This window comes from Peromyscus maniculatus, chromosome 7 (genome assembly GCF_049852395.1).
Source record: "Peromyscus maniculatus bairdii isolate BWxNUB_F1_BW_parent chromosome 7, HU_Pman_BW_mat_3.1, whole genome shotgun sequence".
Classification (NCBI taxonomy): domain Eukaryota; kingdom Metazoa; phylum Chordata; class Mammalia; order Rodentia; family Cricetidae; genus Peromyscus; species Peromyscus maniculatus.
This window is the reverse complement of record NC_134858.1, coordinates 61,510,511-61,526,536: the sequence shown is the minus strand read 5'-3', so window position 1 is coordinate 61,526,536 and position 16,026 is coordinate 61,510,511. Positions and strand designations below refer to the sequence as shown.

Sequence of the window (16,026 nt, the reverse complement as noted above, 5' to 3'; positions counted from 1 at the left end):
GCAAGAAGTAGGGACAGTGATGAGATGGAAGTATTAGCTCACGCTTTATGCTGTAACCATGGTGATGCTTCTTCCCTAGTGCACTCTCTGCAGCTAGAATAGGGTTGCCATTTCTGGTATTCTGTCAGACACTGCCCATATCAGTCTGTTAGCTCTTTGTGTAGTTGGCTGGCCCTCTAGCTTCTTCAGGAAGCACCTTTGAAACCCTTACCTCCATGCAAACTGATTGTGATGGACCTTCAGTGGTCACATTCAAATATTACAAAGATTATCTGAAAATGAATCTGACAGTTTCCTGACAGAATAGAAGATTTCAGCTGCCTTAATCAGCCACTGGTAAGAATACAAATAGTTTTATCTTTCTGGTTGATACTGTCTTAGTTTCTTTATTTTGCTGTGATAAAATACCCTAATAAAAGCAACTTAAGGTGCTGAACAGTGGTGGCACACACCTTTAATCCCAGCACTCAGGAGGCAGAGGCTGGTGGATCTCTGTGAGTTCAAGGCCAACCTGGTCTACAAAGTGACCAGGACAGCCAGAGCTACGCAGAGAAACCCTATCTTTAAAAAAAAAAAAAAAAAAAAAAAAAAAAAAAACTACATCCTAAGAATTTCTTCTCTGAAATTATGTTATATCAGGATTCAGAAAATCCAGTTGAGCCTTAAGTGGTGACACAGAAATCAATGTAATTGCTTCCCAAGGGAGCTCGCCCTCCCTCCCTCCCTCCCTTCCATCCTTCCTTCCTTTTTATTTCCATCCTTCCTTTCTTTTTTCTTTCTTCCTTCCTCCTTCCCTCCCTCTCTTTTTCTTTCTTTTTTTTTCCTTCCTCCCTCCTTCCTTTCTTTGTTTTTTTTTTTTTTTTTTTTTCATTCTATTTTTAGCTGTTTTAAATGTTAGGTTGTCTAATCATGACTTAAAAGGAGGGTGTACTGTAGAAACAATTGCCCTGGCTTAGTTTTGCCACATAGATTCTTAGATTCTTTTCCAATGGAAGACAGGTGCCCTCCACGCGCCTTCCCATCTGCCATGTTGTAGTGAAGTCAGCGCCGTACATGAGTGAAGCCGTTCTGACTGCCCTCCTTGTCTTTCTACTTACAGATTTGTCTGAGTTGACACTGAATGGTAGTCTGGAAGAAAGGGCTGCTTTCGTTAACATGGTTACCTGCAGCCAGGTGCACTTCAAGTAACATGTGCTGAGGGTCCCTGCAAGGTATCTGTGTTCTCTCATATATGTTGTGATGTGTTGAGTGCCTGTGTTTGAGCTATTTTTACATTGTCAATATTATATCTACAGATCAGGAATACAGTTGTTCACCTGTCATGCCCTGAGTGGCCTACCAGTTATTACTTGACTTTGAAAGTCTCTATTCCTTTGTACCTTTTGTTGGCCACTCAATATGTCTGTCTAACTCTAGAGTCGGAGAAATGAAAATGATTTTTGAGTGGTAATATCTTTGCATTTGAAATCTGAAGAGTTCAATTTCAAAATCATTGATAAAAGAGAAAAATCATAAATAGACCCCAACTGGACATTAAAAGCAGTTTTGTTAATGAACAGTTTTCCTCAGCTCAATCTCATTGAGCCCCAAATATAAACACCTTTTAAAAAAACTGTACTTTGATTTTTAAAATCGAAAAGTAAGCACCACCAGGCTGTGTGTGTTTGAGATGATCTCACTGCATATCCCTAGCTGACCTGGAATTCATAGTATAGACCAGGCTGACCTGAAACACAGAGAGCCTGGGATGAAAGTGCTGAGATTAAAGGTGTGCAGTACCTTGCCCACCAGACCAAATAGTGAGTAAAATGCCTGACGTTACCATTCCCTCTTAAGCCCCATTTGCCCTCTAATAAATGGAGATTAATTTTTATCATAGTTAAAAATAAAGAGACTTTAAGACAGGGTCTTTCTGTGTAGTTCTGTCTTTCCTGGAGCTCACTTGTGTAGACCAGGCTGGCCTCAAACTCAGAGACATCTGCCTGCCTCTGTCTCCTGAGTTCTGATATTAAATGTGTGGACTACCTTGCCTGGCTTTTATTTAAATTACAGAGAAAAACAAAAACAGAAACCTTTGTTCCCTGGGGATGTTTGGTTTAGCATCACAGTTTGATATTTCAGTGTCTCTTTGCTGGCTGTGGCAGTGACTGCCATACATAGTCTCCCTCGGCACAGACATGTTCCCGTTTACTTGCTGCCTTCCTGCTTAGCTAATAATCTACAGCCTGAAAGGATTTTAGATTGATGGTAGAGGGCAGTGCTTGGGTGACAGTCATATGTAATCTTTCCAGATAAGTGAAAAATAATCCAAGTTACAAAACTATACACTATATTCCTAATTTTGAAAAATGAAATATGTACATGACTTATAGCAAAATATTAACACTGACTTCAAGACAGTTGAGATTACAGGTCACTTTCATTTTATTTATGCTTATTTTTATTTTCTGATTCTTAAATTCCAGCACAAACCAAAAAAGAAGCCGGGAGAAAGGTAATTTTCAGAGCCTAAAAAATAGACATTACATAAGTTTTTGAAGCAGAAAAGAAGTGTGATCCTGAAGATTCTCTGAAAGATGAAGGTGGAGATGAGATCCCATCTCAGCTGTGGCTCCTGAGGAGGAGTGTTAGCAGCAGGGCAGCAATGAGGATGGAGAGGGCACAGACTGTGGGTACCACAATCTCCGAAGCCACGTGCATGTGCCTAAGCAAGGGCTCTGAAATGGACAGAGAACATTCCACCAGAAGTGAATTTTGTTTTGAAGCAAAAACTAGAGAAGAGGTACCACTGTGGATTTTTTGTTTTTGTTTTTATATTTTTGTGGGGGAGGAACTCTGTAGACCAGACTGACCTCCGGCTCACAGATCCGCCTGCTTCTGCCTCCCAAGTGCTGGGACTAAAGGTGTGCGCCGCCGCCGCCGCCGCCGCCGCCGCCGCCGCCGCCGCCGCCGCCGCCGCCGCCGCCGCCGCCGCCACCACCACCCAGTTTACCACTGTGGTATCTAATTGTCCCCATTTTTTAAAAAAGGAACCAAGCTAGTAAATCAAACCTATTTTGATTTTGTTTTGTTTTGTTTTTCTTTTGGTTTTTCGAGACAGGGTTTCTCTGTGTAGCTTTGCGCCTTTCCTGGAATTCACAGAGATCCACCTGGCTCTGCCTCCCGAGTGTTGGGATTAAAGGCGTGCGCCACCACCGCCCAGCTCAAACCTATTTTGAAATGGTGTTCTGGGGGCATAGTGCCGAGGCGGAGCGTTCACTTGGGTACACAGCGCTGGGGAATCCCTACCATCACAGAAAACTTACATGAGAGCTGGAAGTGTCACAAAATCTGGGAATGCCTAGATTTGGTTCTTTCACTGGAACTTCTGTGAGCCTAAGTATGGATAATATTTATGCTGGCATTAATTTGAAAATATTAGCATCCATATTCCATGGATCCTCTGGATTTTTACTGAGGAACTTGTAAAAGAACCCTTTTGGCTGGCTGTGGTGGTGCATGCCTTTAGTTCAGCACTGGAGAGGCAGAAGCAAGCGTGGTCTACAGACGGAGTTCCAGGACAGCCAAGGCTACAAAGAGAAACCCTGTCTCAAAAGAAAAAAATAAAGAAAGAAAGAATCCACTGGAATCATTTCTAGCTTTTTGAGTTTGTTATTCTTGATATATCTTATATACCCTTAAGAGATGTAGGAATGTCTATATTACAATTGCTAATGATAATTCTTAAGCTCATTTTCTTTGTTGACACAAAAATTCATTAAAAACTTAAACAATTATTTGACAATTCTTGTGTGGATTAAAGAGCTAAGAGGTATGTGCATCAATCCAGTAGGAGACCTTCATGTAACCCGCTTTGATTTGTCTACTGAGCACCCTGGACTGAAATAAACAGGCATGGCTATGTTCTCATGTACTCAGTCTTGTCAGCAAGTCCTGCATTATAGCATGTTACACTTACTTTGATTTGGTGGACTATGGTTTACACAGCCTGGTTGTTTTTTTTATTTATTTATTTGTTTATTTTTCTATTATCAGCTTGATACAATATAAATTCTTATCTTAATAGTGAAATGTTTCATTGAGGCTTGCTCAGTAATTGAGTAAAACCAAAACGTATTCTAAGCCACAGTCATCCTAGGGTCCTCCCCTGCTATGTAGCCTCCATGATTCTGTGGGTTGCAGTCTGATTGTTCTTTGCTTTATATCTAGAATCCACTTATGAGTGAGTACATACCATGTTTGTCCTTCTGGGTTTGGGTTACCTCACTCAGGATGATTTTTTCTAGTTCCATCCATTTGCATGGCCTGGTTATTTAGGAATGGGGATGCTGGTGCATGGTCATATACTAGTTCATTGAGAGGATTTCTACACCACCTGCTTTGATCCCACATTAAAGGATGATATTAAAATAGGAAGTGTATTTTTTTGATTATGCAGAAAAATGGATTTCAGAAACATTGGTGATATTCTGTATTTTGAATCTTTTTAGATCCCATTGCATAAGAAATGATACCTTTCTAGCCCAGTGATGGTGGCTCAGCCCCCAGGAGGCAGAGGCAGGCAGATCTGGGATCTGTGAGTTCAAGGCCAGTCTGGTCTACAGAGTGAGTTCCAGGAGAACCAAGGCTCAAAAAACTTTACAAAAAAAAAAAAAAAAAAAAAAAAAAAAAAAAAAAGGTGGGAGGGAATGATGCCTTTTAAAGTAGGGACAGTACTTTGTTCATTGTTGTTATCTTTGAGGCTTAAAATAACCCTCACATATTGGGGGGTACTGAATAATTATTTGCTGAAGATTGTGGGAGCCCGTTCTCGGGTTCCTTGTGGCTTTACCCAGCAGGTCCACATAGAGGATGATTAGGACCATGGGCCTGAGTGCAGGTGTCTGAGATGATCTGCACTTGGCTGTGCTGGGGGAGGAGGTCTTTTGCTCCACCCCTTGGCATCTCTATAAAAACCCTGGGGCAGAGACAATCAGGGCTCGTTGGAATAGGTTCCAGGCCCTCTCGAGGCTATCCTTTATTTTCTATCTGTTTATCTCCGCTATATAAATCCTTCTATCTAATATTTCCTGCTGCTCACACTCAAGAAAACTCTGGGGAACTGTGGGGGTGGTGGGTAAACGCCCCACAGAAGATCTCTTGCAAGCCTGTAATCTTTGGGAGGCAAGAGTAGGAGGATCACAAGTTCAAGGCCTATCTGGACTACTTAGTTTAAAGTCATCCTACAGCTGGGCAGTGGTGGCGCACGCCTTTATCCCAGCACTCAGGAGGCAGAGGCAGAGGCAGGCGGATCTCTGTGAGTTCAAGGCCAGCCAAACAAAGGGGGGAAAACAAGTCATCCCAGACAAGTTAGTGAAACTGTCTCAAAAGCAGGGCCAGGGCTGGAGAGACGGCTCAGTGGTTAAGAGTACCGGCAGCTCTCCCAGAGGACCGTGCTTGATTCCTTGCTCCACATGACAGCTCATCACTGTCACTAGTTCCAGGGGATCTGACACCATCTTCTATCCTCCTTGGGTATCAGACATGCACATGATACACAGACATACATGCAGACAAAACACCCATTCACATTAAAAAGAAAAAAAAATTTTTTTTTCGAGACAGGGTTTCCACTGTGTAGTTTTGGTGCCTGTCCTGGATCTTACTCTGTAGACCAGGCTGGCCTTGAACTTACAAAGATCCACCTGGCTCTGCTGGGATCAAAGGTGTGCACCACCACCGCCGCTTGGCTGTAAAAAAAAATTTTAAGTAGGGCTGATAAGATAACTTAGTGAGTAAAGGTCAGGCCACCCAAGCCTGACCACCCGAGCTCAATCCCTATAACCCATGTAGAGATGGAAGGAGAGAACACCACACTCTTGTCCTCTGAGTGCCTCACATGCTCTTACACACCACACACACACACACACACACACACACACACACACACTAGCAATAAATACAGTTGAAGTTTAAAAAGACAAAGTAAAAAGGATAGGGATATAGCTCAGTAGTAGAGCACTTAGTGGTTTTGAAGGTCTACGTTCAATCCCTAGCAATGCCACACACAAAAATTACTTGCTTAATTAATATAAGACCTGTGTTTTGCTTTTCTTCATTCCAGTTGATAATGGCTGGTTTTTCCTCTTCCACAATCTCATTTTAGCAAAACTGGTAGGCACATAAATTTACAGTATAATTCAAAAAGAATGACTAGAGTTCTTGAAATCGTTTTTTTTTTTGGGGGGGGGGGGAATGGGGAATGGCTCAGTCAGGAAAGTGCTTGCCTTGTTTGACCTCTAGAACCCACATAAAAATGATAAAATGCAGTGTACTTGGAATCCTCCAGAGACAGGGAAGTAGAGACAGGAAGAGACCAGAGCTAGTGGCTAGCCAGTAGACTTAATTGATGAGCTCCAGGCCTGTGAGAAACTTATTCTCCAAGAGGTGATTGAAGTTCCTGTGTGTAACACTAGGTTGTCCTCTGGCCTGCACACAAAGGTCCACATACAGAAGAAGTCTGCCCTCCCCCATTTCTCATATACGCCTACATGCTTTCTCCTTCTGTCACATAATTTGTTTTGCTTTGTTTTTTGTTGCTGCTGTTGTTTTTTTAGGTAGAGTCTCTAGCCCACATTAGTCTGGAATTCATGTAGCCCATGTTTGCTTCAGTGTGTATATCTAGGTGAGTGGTGGGAGGGTGGGTAGGTAGTTAGGGAGGGAGGGAGGTGGAGGCTGGGAGTTTAGCTTGCTTAGTGTGTACAAAAGCCTGCCTTCTAGTAGTCCTAGCATCCAAAAATAAAACTTTAAAAATGCTTGTAAGACAAAAATTAGCATTAAAGAAAAAGACATTTTTAGTCATAAGTGGTTGGGAATATTGATATTAGGTAGATCATTTTGAGACTTTTGGTAATGCCATCACATGTAAAATTACATCGTTATCAAAGAAAAGAATGTCCTCACCTGTGGCAAGCATCTGGTTGTTGATGGAGCAAGTTTCCAAAGCGTTGAGACGCCAGCTTTCCACCTAATAAAAACACACTCAATAAGCAAGGATGCCTTATGTTTTTCTATGTTTGAAATTGTTTTTAGAATAAATGAAGGAATTTTTTAAATTAATATGCATTTGTATGTGTGTGTACATGTATATACAAGTGGAAGTCAGAGGACAACTTGCAGAAGTCAGTTCTCCCCTAACGCTTGGGGCCAAGGGATCAGACTTAGGTTGCCAGGCTTGGCAGCAAGAGCCTTTAACAGCTCTTCAGTCTCACCAAGACAAACAGTTTGGATTTTACTAATTTTTTTTGAGAAGATCTCATTGTAGACTGGCCACAAACTGGCTGTGTAGCTGAAGGTGACCTTGAGATACACCCCAGCTTTAGGTGTATTGACTATAGTACTGACAGAGTGAAGAGCTCAGGGCAGTAGTCACTGACCTCTAGGCCCACTGGATTCACTTTGAAGCAATTCTAGCAAGGAAGTCAGATTTGTTTTTAATTTTTTTCTTGGAACTGAGGACCAAACCCAGGGCCTTGTGCTTCCTAGGTAAGCACTCACCCACTGAGCTAAATCCCCAACCCCTAATTTTTTATTAAAACATTACTTATAGTCCATGCTTGTAGATGCAGTTACAGACAGACAAGGTAGAGCTGATGGGAAATTTGTAGGTTATTAGAACTATTTGGTAGTTTGTTTGTTCTAAGATTTTAATTTTTTTGTAATGTGCCTGTGTCTGCCCTTGGAGGCCAGAAGAGGGTGTTGGATCCCTGGACCTAGGAGGTGCAGGCAGTCGTGCTGACAGCTGAACAAGACTCCCTGGTTGATAGGTTTTCAAATCTCAAAGTTTGTTTCTCTTTAGTCTTGCCTTGGAGGCAGTGCATCTCTGCCATTGGGCGGAAAAGATATAGTCCTACATTTGACTCACAGGACTTGTTACATATTGAAGAGTGGGTAGTATTTGTTTGCATCAGGGTAACATTTTTAAATCACCAGAATTCCCATCTGAACATTTTTTTTTTTTTTGTCTTCCTGTTTGCATGTTCTAGATGCAAATAAAAACCCAAAGGGGTAGCTGGGGGAAAAGCAGCAGCATTGGAGCTGGAGCTCAGTGGTAGAAGCCCTGCCCGTCATATGTAAAACCAGGGCCAATCCCTGGTCCAACAACCCAGGAAACAATTGAAACCTTTATTGATTTGCTCTGTTAGAACCTACTACAGACAGGACTCTTGTCACCCTGATGCTCTGGCTGCAAGGGACGAAATCTTGAGGTGTGCTTACTCCATCCTAAGGAGGGGTGGTAAGAGGCAGGGGAGGCCATGTTCCCCATCCTCTTCCTTAGAAGGAGGAGGAGAGGTGTGGTGCCGGGTCTCAGTTATTAGTTCTTGTAAGAACGGAACAAATGTCATGGGAAGTTAGCCCTACCTCTCGTGGGTTTGGAAACCCGTTGGCTGTGATGATCTCCTTGTAATACTGAACTGAAGCCTTGGGGTAGCGAGGCTTGTTTCTCACATTGAATTCAACATAGTAGAATCCATATCTATCTGCATAGCCTTTCTCCCATTCAAACTTATCCAACAGAGACCAGGAAGTATACCCTTTTATATTCACACCATCATTTATAGCTGTGAAGACATGATTCCATTTTTAATACATTTCATTTGCTTAGAAGTACCTAGATAGTATTGAGTTGTTTCTGAGATTTAGAAGCAAGTTTTAGTTGATAGTAGATGATAGTTTGAATTTTGTCTAAATAGAAAAACAATAAGATAAATCTGTTTTATCTTACCTTTTAACATTTCATTTATGTACCCTTTGAGGTACTGAATTCTCCACTCATCACAGAATTGAGTGCAGTGTAACTTTTGAGATGCTCCGTTTTCTGTTACGTATATGGGAGGGTCGCCATATTGAGTCTGAAAGTGCATGTTAGCTCTTAGTAGGTATCACACACTTAATCGGTATCGGTGTCAAGTCACATTTATTGAGAGATGAGTGTGGGCAGGTGAGTTGATGTGGACGAATATAGTTCTCAATAAATTGACCTTATTTGGGAAAATGCACTTCAGGTCTTATCTTGCCCATAAATTCCATTTCAAATTAGGTGGGCCTTAAAAGGATTAAATGTACCTGAAAGAGGAGCAGTCATTTTCTTGCGTGGTGTTTACCAGTTATTTGTCCTCGGTGAGAGTAAATACTTCAGTAAATAGCCTCTTACCCGTGTGCATGTAAGCACCCCCAGTTGAACTCAATGGGTCACAAAGACATAAAGTAGGAGGCAAATTTGTTGGGAAGAAGTGGGCGAAGCAGGAGTGGGGGTGGGGAGAAGAGTTAATGGAAGGTGGACGTGATCAAAATGCAGCACATACACGTATGAAGTTATCGAAGGGCAAATTAAAACATTTGGGCTAGGGGCTATAGAGATGACTCAGAGCTGTTTTCCAGAGGATCCAGGGTCAGTCCCCAGCACAAACATGGCAGCTCACAACTTTCTGTAACTGCTTCCCTCTGCTAACCGCTGTGGGTACCAGCTCCCCTTGTAACTGGTGCACAGAGATGAAATGTCAGATTTTCCACTGTAATTGGGAGTGGGTGTTTACACAAGCATCAGTCTGCAAGGCCTATGTGTAGAGATGGTAAAGTGCAGGGGACTGGATTTACTGGCTTATTAACCTTTTTGTTGTTGTTTTGAGCTGTTTTTCTTTGTTGGAGGTGGAGTCTCATGCAGTTCAGACTGGCCTTGAGCTCAGTATGCATTGTGTAGAGGCTGACTAAATTCCTGACCTTCCTGCAGCCAGCCTCCCAAGGGCTGGGCTTGTAGTCATGTGCCTCCATACCTAGTGTTTGATCAGTTTTCCTATCTAGTCACCTGAGTGTTTGCTGGAAGAGACAAAACTCAGGTCTGAAAGTCTCAGATGGGACACAGCTTGATGGGATAAGTACCTGGGCAAAGTTGAGAAGCCTCCTGAATCCCCATGGCACATAATAGAGCCACGAAGACCCCATATCTGGCCAGTTAGGGTCCACAAGTTCTACTAAGTCACGGTCATTCTGGTAGCTGGGCCCCTGGTGGGAGGGGTATTTCCTTTGAGTGATGTATCGAGTGGTGAAGTGGCCCAGTCCCAGGAAGTCAGATGTGCCTTTAATGTAGCTCTTCTCCTGAAGGGAGAAGGTGGGCAACCTCGACATCTCCAGGCCTTGCTCTGCACTCTTTGTTCCTGGCAGGAGAGAATGTGAGAATTAACCAGGTCTTACTCGTCACAGTCATTTTGCATTTGTCCCACACAGTGCTGCTCAAACGGTGGTGTATAAGCTGGGCTTTGGAGCTGGAGCAGTGACTCTGCACAAAAGAGCATTACTGCTCTTGCCAAGGACCCAGGGTCCGCTCTCAGCACCCACATGGCAGCTCACAACTGGCCATAACTCCAATTCTAGGAGGTCCAACACCCTCTTCTGACATCCAAAGGCACAAGGTGCATGCATGGTGCACATATATACAATCAGACAAGCATTCGTACAAAAATAAAATCTGTTTTAAAAAGCTGAGCTTTAAAGAATCCAGCTGCAGCTGGGTATGGTGCATGCCTTTAATAGCAGCACTAGGGAGGCAGAGGCAGATGGGTCTCTCTGAGTTCCAGGCCAGCCAGGGCTGTTACACAGAGAAACCCTGTCTCAAAAAAAAAAAAAAAAAAAAAGAGGGGTTGGGGATTTAGATCAGTGGTAGAGTGCTTGCCTAGCAAGCTCAAGGCCCTGAGTTCGGTCCTTAGCTCCGGAAAAAAACAAAAAAAAAACAAAAAAAAAAAGAAAAGATCTAGATGCATAGAAAATACACCCTTGGCCTTTCAAACTGGAATTGTGACATTTGAACATCATCTAAATTTATCTTTTAAAGATTTATTTTGCTTTTATTATATGTATGTTTATGTGTGTGTCCACATGAGTACAGTGCCTGCTGAGATCAGAAGCAGATGTTGGCTCCTCTGGAGCTGGAGTTAACATGAGCTGTGGATGCTGGGAGCTGAACCCTGGTCCTCTAGAAGCAGCAAGTTCTCTTAACTGCTGAGTCATCTCCCTAGGCTCTATCAAAAAAGTTTCAAAATGTAATATTACTAACTATTTGTAGCTAGGAGTGTAGTTTAGTAGTAGAGTACTTGACAGGCATGTACAGGGCCCTGGATTGGACCCCTAGCAGCCAAAGAATGGAATATTTTCACTCACTAATGGTGAGTGGTATATGGACAGCTCCTTAGCTGTCTGAAAAAAGCAGGGTTGTATTGTTCCTTACATTGAAGCACTGGTAATGTGGGCTCCTAGAAGGGAACTGGAAGCCCAGTGGTGGTAGGAGAGTCATGGATGTTTTCCTACATGTTGACAGTGTAGGATGTGACAGGTTCTGCGCTGGGAAATTTTACCCTATTCTAGGATTGAAAAGGTACGTCTTCTAACTACCAAACTCCAAACCTCTTTATCCTGTCCTCGGCCCACACATGGAAAAGGATTTGTGTTCAGGTGTCTTCACTGTGAATTGAGTAGCAAAGGGTTGGAAACAACTTACACTTTTATTGCTAAGATGGCTAAATAAATGGTGGGAAACTGAGGATGTGGCATGCACAAGGCCTGGGTCTGATCCCCAGTACCACAGGTACTAATTATAGGGGCTGGAGAGAGGACTCTGCACTAGCACTTGCTGCCAGAGGACCTAGGTTCAGTTCCCACCACCCACAGGTGGCTCACAGCCATCTGCAACTCCAGTTCCAGAGGATCCAATGCCCTCTTCTAGCCTCCATGGATACCATGCATACATATGGTATATAGACATGCATATTGACAAAACATAAGATCTAAACCCCTCCTAAAATAATAATAATTATTGTTGAGTGGCCATCAGTATCACAGTGTGTAGCCATTAGAATAAACAAGGCAACACTTTATGCCAGCATAGAAAGATTCCCTAGATATATGTTCATGGAAGAAAATAACATTATATACTCTGGCAAACAAACTGACCTGATAGGACAGCAAGATCATTTGCAGGGAGACTATTGACTTCGATTCAAGAGTGAACGGTGTGTATTATTGATATCCTTAAAACATCATCATGGCCAGGCAGTGGTGGCACACACCTTTAATTCCAGCACTCAGGAGGCAGAGGCAGGTGAATCTCTGTGAGTTCGAGGCCAGCCTGGTCTACAAAGTAAGCTTAGGACAGACTACAAAAACCTGAGAAACCCTGTCTCGTTGGGGGCGGGGGAGGGAATCAGCATGTTATTGCTGTCAGTCAAATTTAGTAACTAGAAAAATCACCAGGCTCTATCCCTGCACTGTCTCATACAGTGGCTACTACCATATGCATCTACTAAATAGGGCTAGGTCCAATCATACTGAAGGTCTGAATTTTTTTAAGTTAACATACAAAATTATGGGTTTCATGATGTCATTTTTCATATGTTGTCCTATTATGCTATGGTAGTTTGAATGAAAGTGGCCCCATAGGCTCATAGAGACTGGCACTTGTGGAATATTGGTTTAAGATGTGTGACATTTTATGCCCTGGAATATTTGTTTAATGACATAAAGATTTTTTGCATTTGTTTTATGTTGCATTTGTTTGACTCTGTAAAGCTGTGTTACTTTGCCTGCCTAAAACAGGCAAATTGGTCGAATAAAGAGCTGAATGACTAATAGCTAGACAGAAGAGAGGGATAAGCGGGCTGCCAGGCAGAGAGAATAAATAGGAGGAGAAATCTAGGCTTGAGAGAGGAGCTAGGAACAAAAAAAGGAGAGGAGAATGCCAGGGGCCAGCAACCCAGCCACACAAACAGCCACGGAGTAAGAAGGGAAGAAAGATACATAGAATAAGGGTAAAAAGCCCAGAGGCAAAATGTGGAAGAAGAGAAACAGGTTGACTTAAGTTAGAAAAGGTGGCTAGAAATAAGCCAAGCTAAGTCTGGGCATTCATGAGTAAGAATAAGTCTCCATGTATTTATTTGAGAGCTGGGTGCCTGGCCCCCAAAGGAAACAAAACAAAACAAAAACTACAGAAACTATGGGGAAGTGTGGCCTTGTTGGAGGAAGTGTATCACTGGGGGTGGGCTTTGAGGTCTCATATGCTCAAGCCAGGCCTGGTGTGGCATTTTCTCTTCCTGCTGTGTACAGATTCAGTTGTAGAACTCTCAGCTCCTCTCCAGCACCATATCTGCCTATGTGTTGCCATGCTTCCTGCCATGATGATAATAGACTAGACCTCTGAACTGTAAGCCAGCCCCAATTAAATGTTTTCCTTTATAAAAGTTGCTGTGGTCATGGTGTCTCTTCACAGCAGTAGAAACCCTAATTAAGACATATGCTTTGTCTTTATTTGCCCTCTTGTGGAATATTAATTTAAGATGTGTTACATTCATTTATGCTATGGAATATTTGTTTAATTATGTAAAGACGTGTTACATTTGTTTGATTAAATAAAGTTAACCAGGGGTCAGGAGGCTGAGTCAGAAACTAGCTAACAGAAAGTGGTAGGGAGGAACCATGTGTAGCTAGGGTTCTTAAGTGGGGGTGGAGCAGAAAGATGTGCTATTTTAGGAGAGAAGGTTAGCTACTTTCTATTTAGCCTCTGAGCCAGCAGAATTTCACCTGAACCTTTGACTCCTGAGTTCTATGGAGCCATAGAGATCTAGGTAAAGTTCCCTTTAGCCATAATAGAACCATGCCTGAGGGAACAGAATTCCTGCCTGGCTATGGCCAATGAGGCTGAACTGCTACTGGTAGCTGTGGAGTTGCAATTGCCAGTTAGGACAGCAGTTGCTTAATTTAATGAAAAAAGAAAAACATTTGGCACCCCATGTTGGGTGCTAAAATATTGGTTGTTTTTGTTTTTAACTCCTTGGTTCTTTGCTCTTTTGGGTTGCCTGCCACCCAGCTCCCAAATACACACACAGTCTTATTCTTACTTATAAGTGCCCAGCCTTAGCTTGGCTTGTTTCTAGCCAACTTTCTTTCTTTCTTTTTTTTTTTTTTAAGATTTATTTATTTATTTTGTATACAGCATGTATGACCAGAATGTCCTACATGTACTACATGTAGCATGTACTACAGCTGATAAACTCCTTCAGTAAAGTGGCAGGATACAAGATCAACTCAAAAAAATCAGTAGCCCTCCTATACACAAATGATAAAAGGGCTGAGAAAGAAGTCAGAGAAACATCACCCTTTACAATAGCCACAAATAATATAAAATACCTTGGGATAACACTAACTAAACAAGTGAAAGACCTTTTTGATAAGAACTTTAAATCTCTAAAGAAAGAAATTGAAGAAGATATCAGAAAATGGAAGGATCTCCCATGCTCATGGATAGGTAGGATTAACATAGTAAAAATGGCAATCTTACCAAAAGCAATCTACAGATTCAATGCAATCCCCATCAAAATCCCAACACAATTCTTCACAGACTTGGAAAGAAAAATACTCAACTTTATATGGAAAAACAAAAGACCCAGGATAGCTAAAAGAATCCTATACGATAAAGCAACCCTTGGAGGCATCACCATCCCGGACCTCAAACTCTACTATAGAGCTATAGTAATAAAAACAGCTTGGTACTGGTATAAAAACCGACATATGGACCAATGGAATCGAATTGAAGACCCTGACATTAATCCATGCACATATGAACACCTGGTTTTTGACAAAGGAGCCAAAACTATACAATGGAACAAAGAAAGTATCTTCAACAAATGGTGCTGGCATAACTGGATGTCAATATGTAAAAGATTACAAATAGATCCATATCTGTCACCATGCACAAAACTCAAGTCCAAGTGGATCAAAGACCTAAACATAAATCCAGTTACACTAAACTTAATAGAAAAGAAGATAGGAAGCACTCTTGAACGCATTGGCACTGGAGACCATTTCCTAAATAAAACACCGACAGCACAGACCCTGAGCACAACCATTAATAAATGGGACCTCTCAAAACTGAGAAGCTTTTGCAGGGCAAAAGACACAGTCAATAAGACAAAAAGACAGCCAACAGATTGGGAAAAGATCTTCACCAACCCCACATCTGACAGAGGATTGATCTCCACAATATATAAAGAACTCAAGAAACTAGACATCAAAGCACTGAACAGTCCAATTAAAAAATGGGCTAAAGAACTAAACAGAGAATTCACAAAACAAGAACTACAAATGGCTGAAAGACATTTAAAGAAATGCTCAACATCCTTAATCATCAGAGAAATGCAAATCAAAACGACTCTGAGATACCACCTTACACCTGTTAGAATGGCTAAGATCAAAAACACCAATGACAACCAATGTTGGAGAGGATGTGGAGCAAAGGGAACACTCCTCCACTGTTGGTGGGAATGTAAACTTGTACAACCACTATGGAAATCAGTATGGCGGTTTCTCAGAAAATTAGGAATCAAACTACCTCAAGACCCAGCCATCCCACTCTTGGGCATATACCCAAAGAATGCTGATACATACCATAAAGATACATGCTCAGCTATGTTCATAGCAGCACTATTTGTAATAGCCAGAACCTGGAAACAACCTAGATGCCCATCAACGGAAGAATGGATGAAAAAAATGTGGTACATATACACAATGGAGTACTACTCAGCAGAGAAAAACAATGAAAGCATGAAATTTGCAGGCAAATGGATGGAACTAGAAAAAATCATCCTGAGTGAGGTAACCCAAACCCAGAAAGACAGTTATGGTATGTACTCACTCATTGGTGGATTCTAGATATAAAATGAACAATCAGACCACAACCCATAGAACCATAGAGGCTATATATATAGCATGGAGGTCCCTAGGACGACTGTGGCATATAATAAATTTCAGTTTTATTCAATTATTGAAAAAAAAGTAGCCAAATGAATGGAAACACATGAACTATGAACCAAAGACTGAGGGGCTCCCAGCTGGATCAGGCCCTCTGAATAGGTGAGACAGTTGATTGGCTTGATCTGTTTGGGAGGCAACTAGGCAGTGGGACCAAGTCCTGTGCTCATTCCATGAGTTGGATGTTTGAAACCA

The 16,026-nt window shown here is 42.0% G+C and overlaps 2 protein-coding genes across 6 annotated transcripts in view; one reads left to right on the top strand and one right to left on the bottom strand.

Annotated features, from left to right (window-relative positions):
* Zwilch (zwilch kinetochore protein) overlaps window positions 1-2,600 on the top strand; it is a 34,249-nt gene extending 31,649 nt beyond the window's left edge. The window contains exons 17-18 of one of the 2 annotated variants that reach the window (XR_006074172.2): window positions 1,100-1,211; window positions 2,466-2,505. Coding sequence is in view for 1 of the 2 variants with exons in the window: in XM_006971433.4 (XP_006971495.3) it covers window positions 1,100-1,188 (89 nt within the window). In the remaining variant the exon portion in view is untranslated. Of the gene's footprint in view, window positions 1-1,099; window positions 1,212-2,465 lie in introns of both variants that reach the window. The other variant, XM_006971433.4, reaches the window with a different exon arrangement.
* Lctl (lactase like) overlaps window positions 1-16,026 on the bottom strand; it is a 59,504-nt gene that overhangs the window by 32,071 nt on the left and 11,407 nt on the right. For 3 of the 4 annotated variants that reach the window (XM_006971432.3, XM_042281102.2, XM_042281107.2), the window contains 5 exons: window positions 9,919-10,193; window positions 8,765-8,891; window positions 8,401-8,600; window positions 6,943-7,006; window positions 2,583-2,717 (listed from right to left, as the gene is read on the bottom strand). In XM_006971432.3, coding sequence (XP_006971494.2) covers window positions 2,602-2,717; window positions 6,943-7,006; window positions 8,401-8,600; window positions 8,765-8,891; window positions 9,919-10,193 — 782 coding nt within the window. In that variant the 3' untranslated portion in view covers window positions 2,583-2,601. Of the gene's footprint in view, window positions 1-2,582; window positions 2,718-6,942; window positions 7,007-8,400; window positions 8,601-8,764; window positions 8,892-9,918; window positions 10,194-16,026 lie in introns of those variants that run through there. The other variant, XR_013052787.1, reaches the window with a different exon arrangement.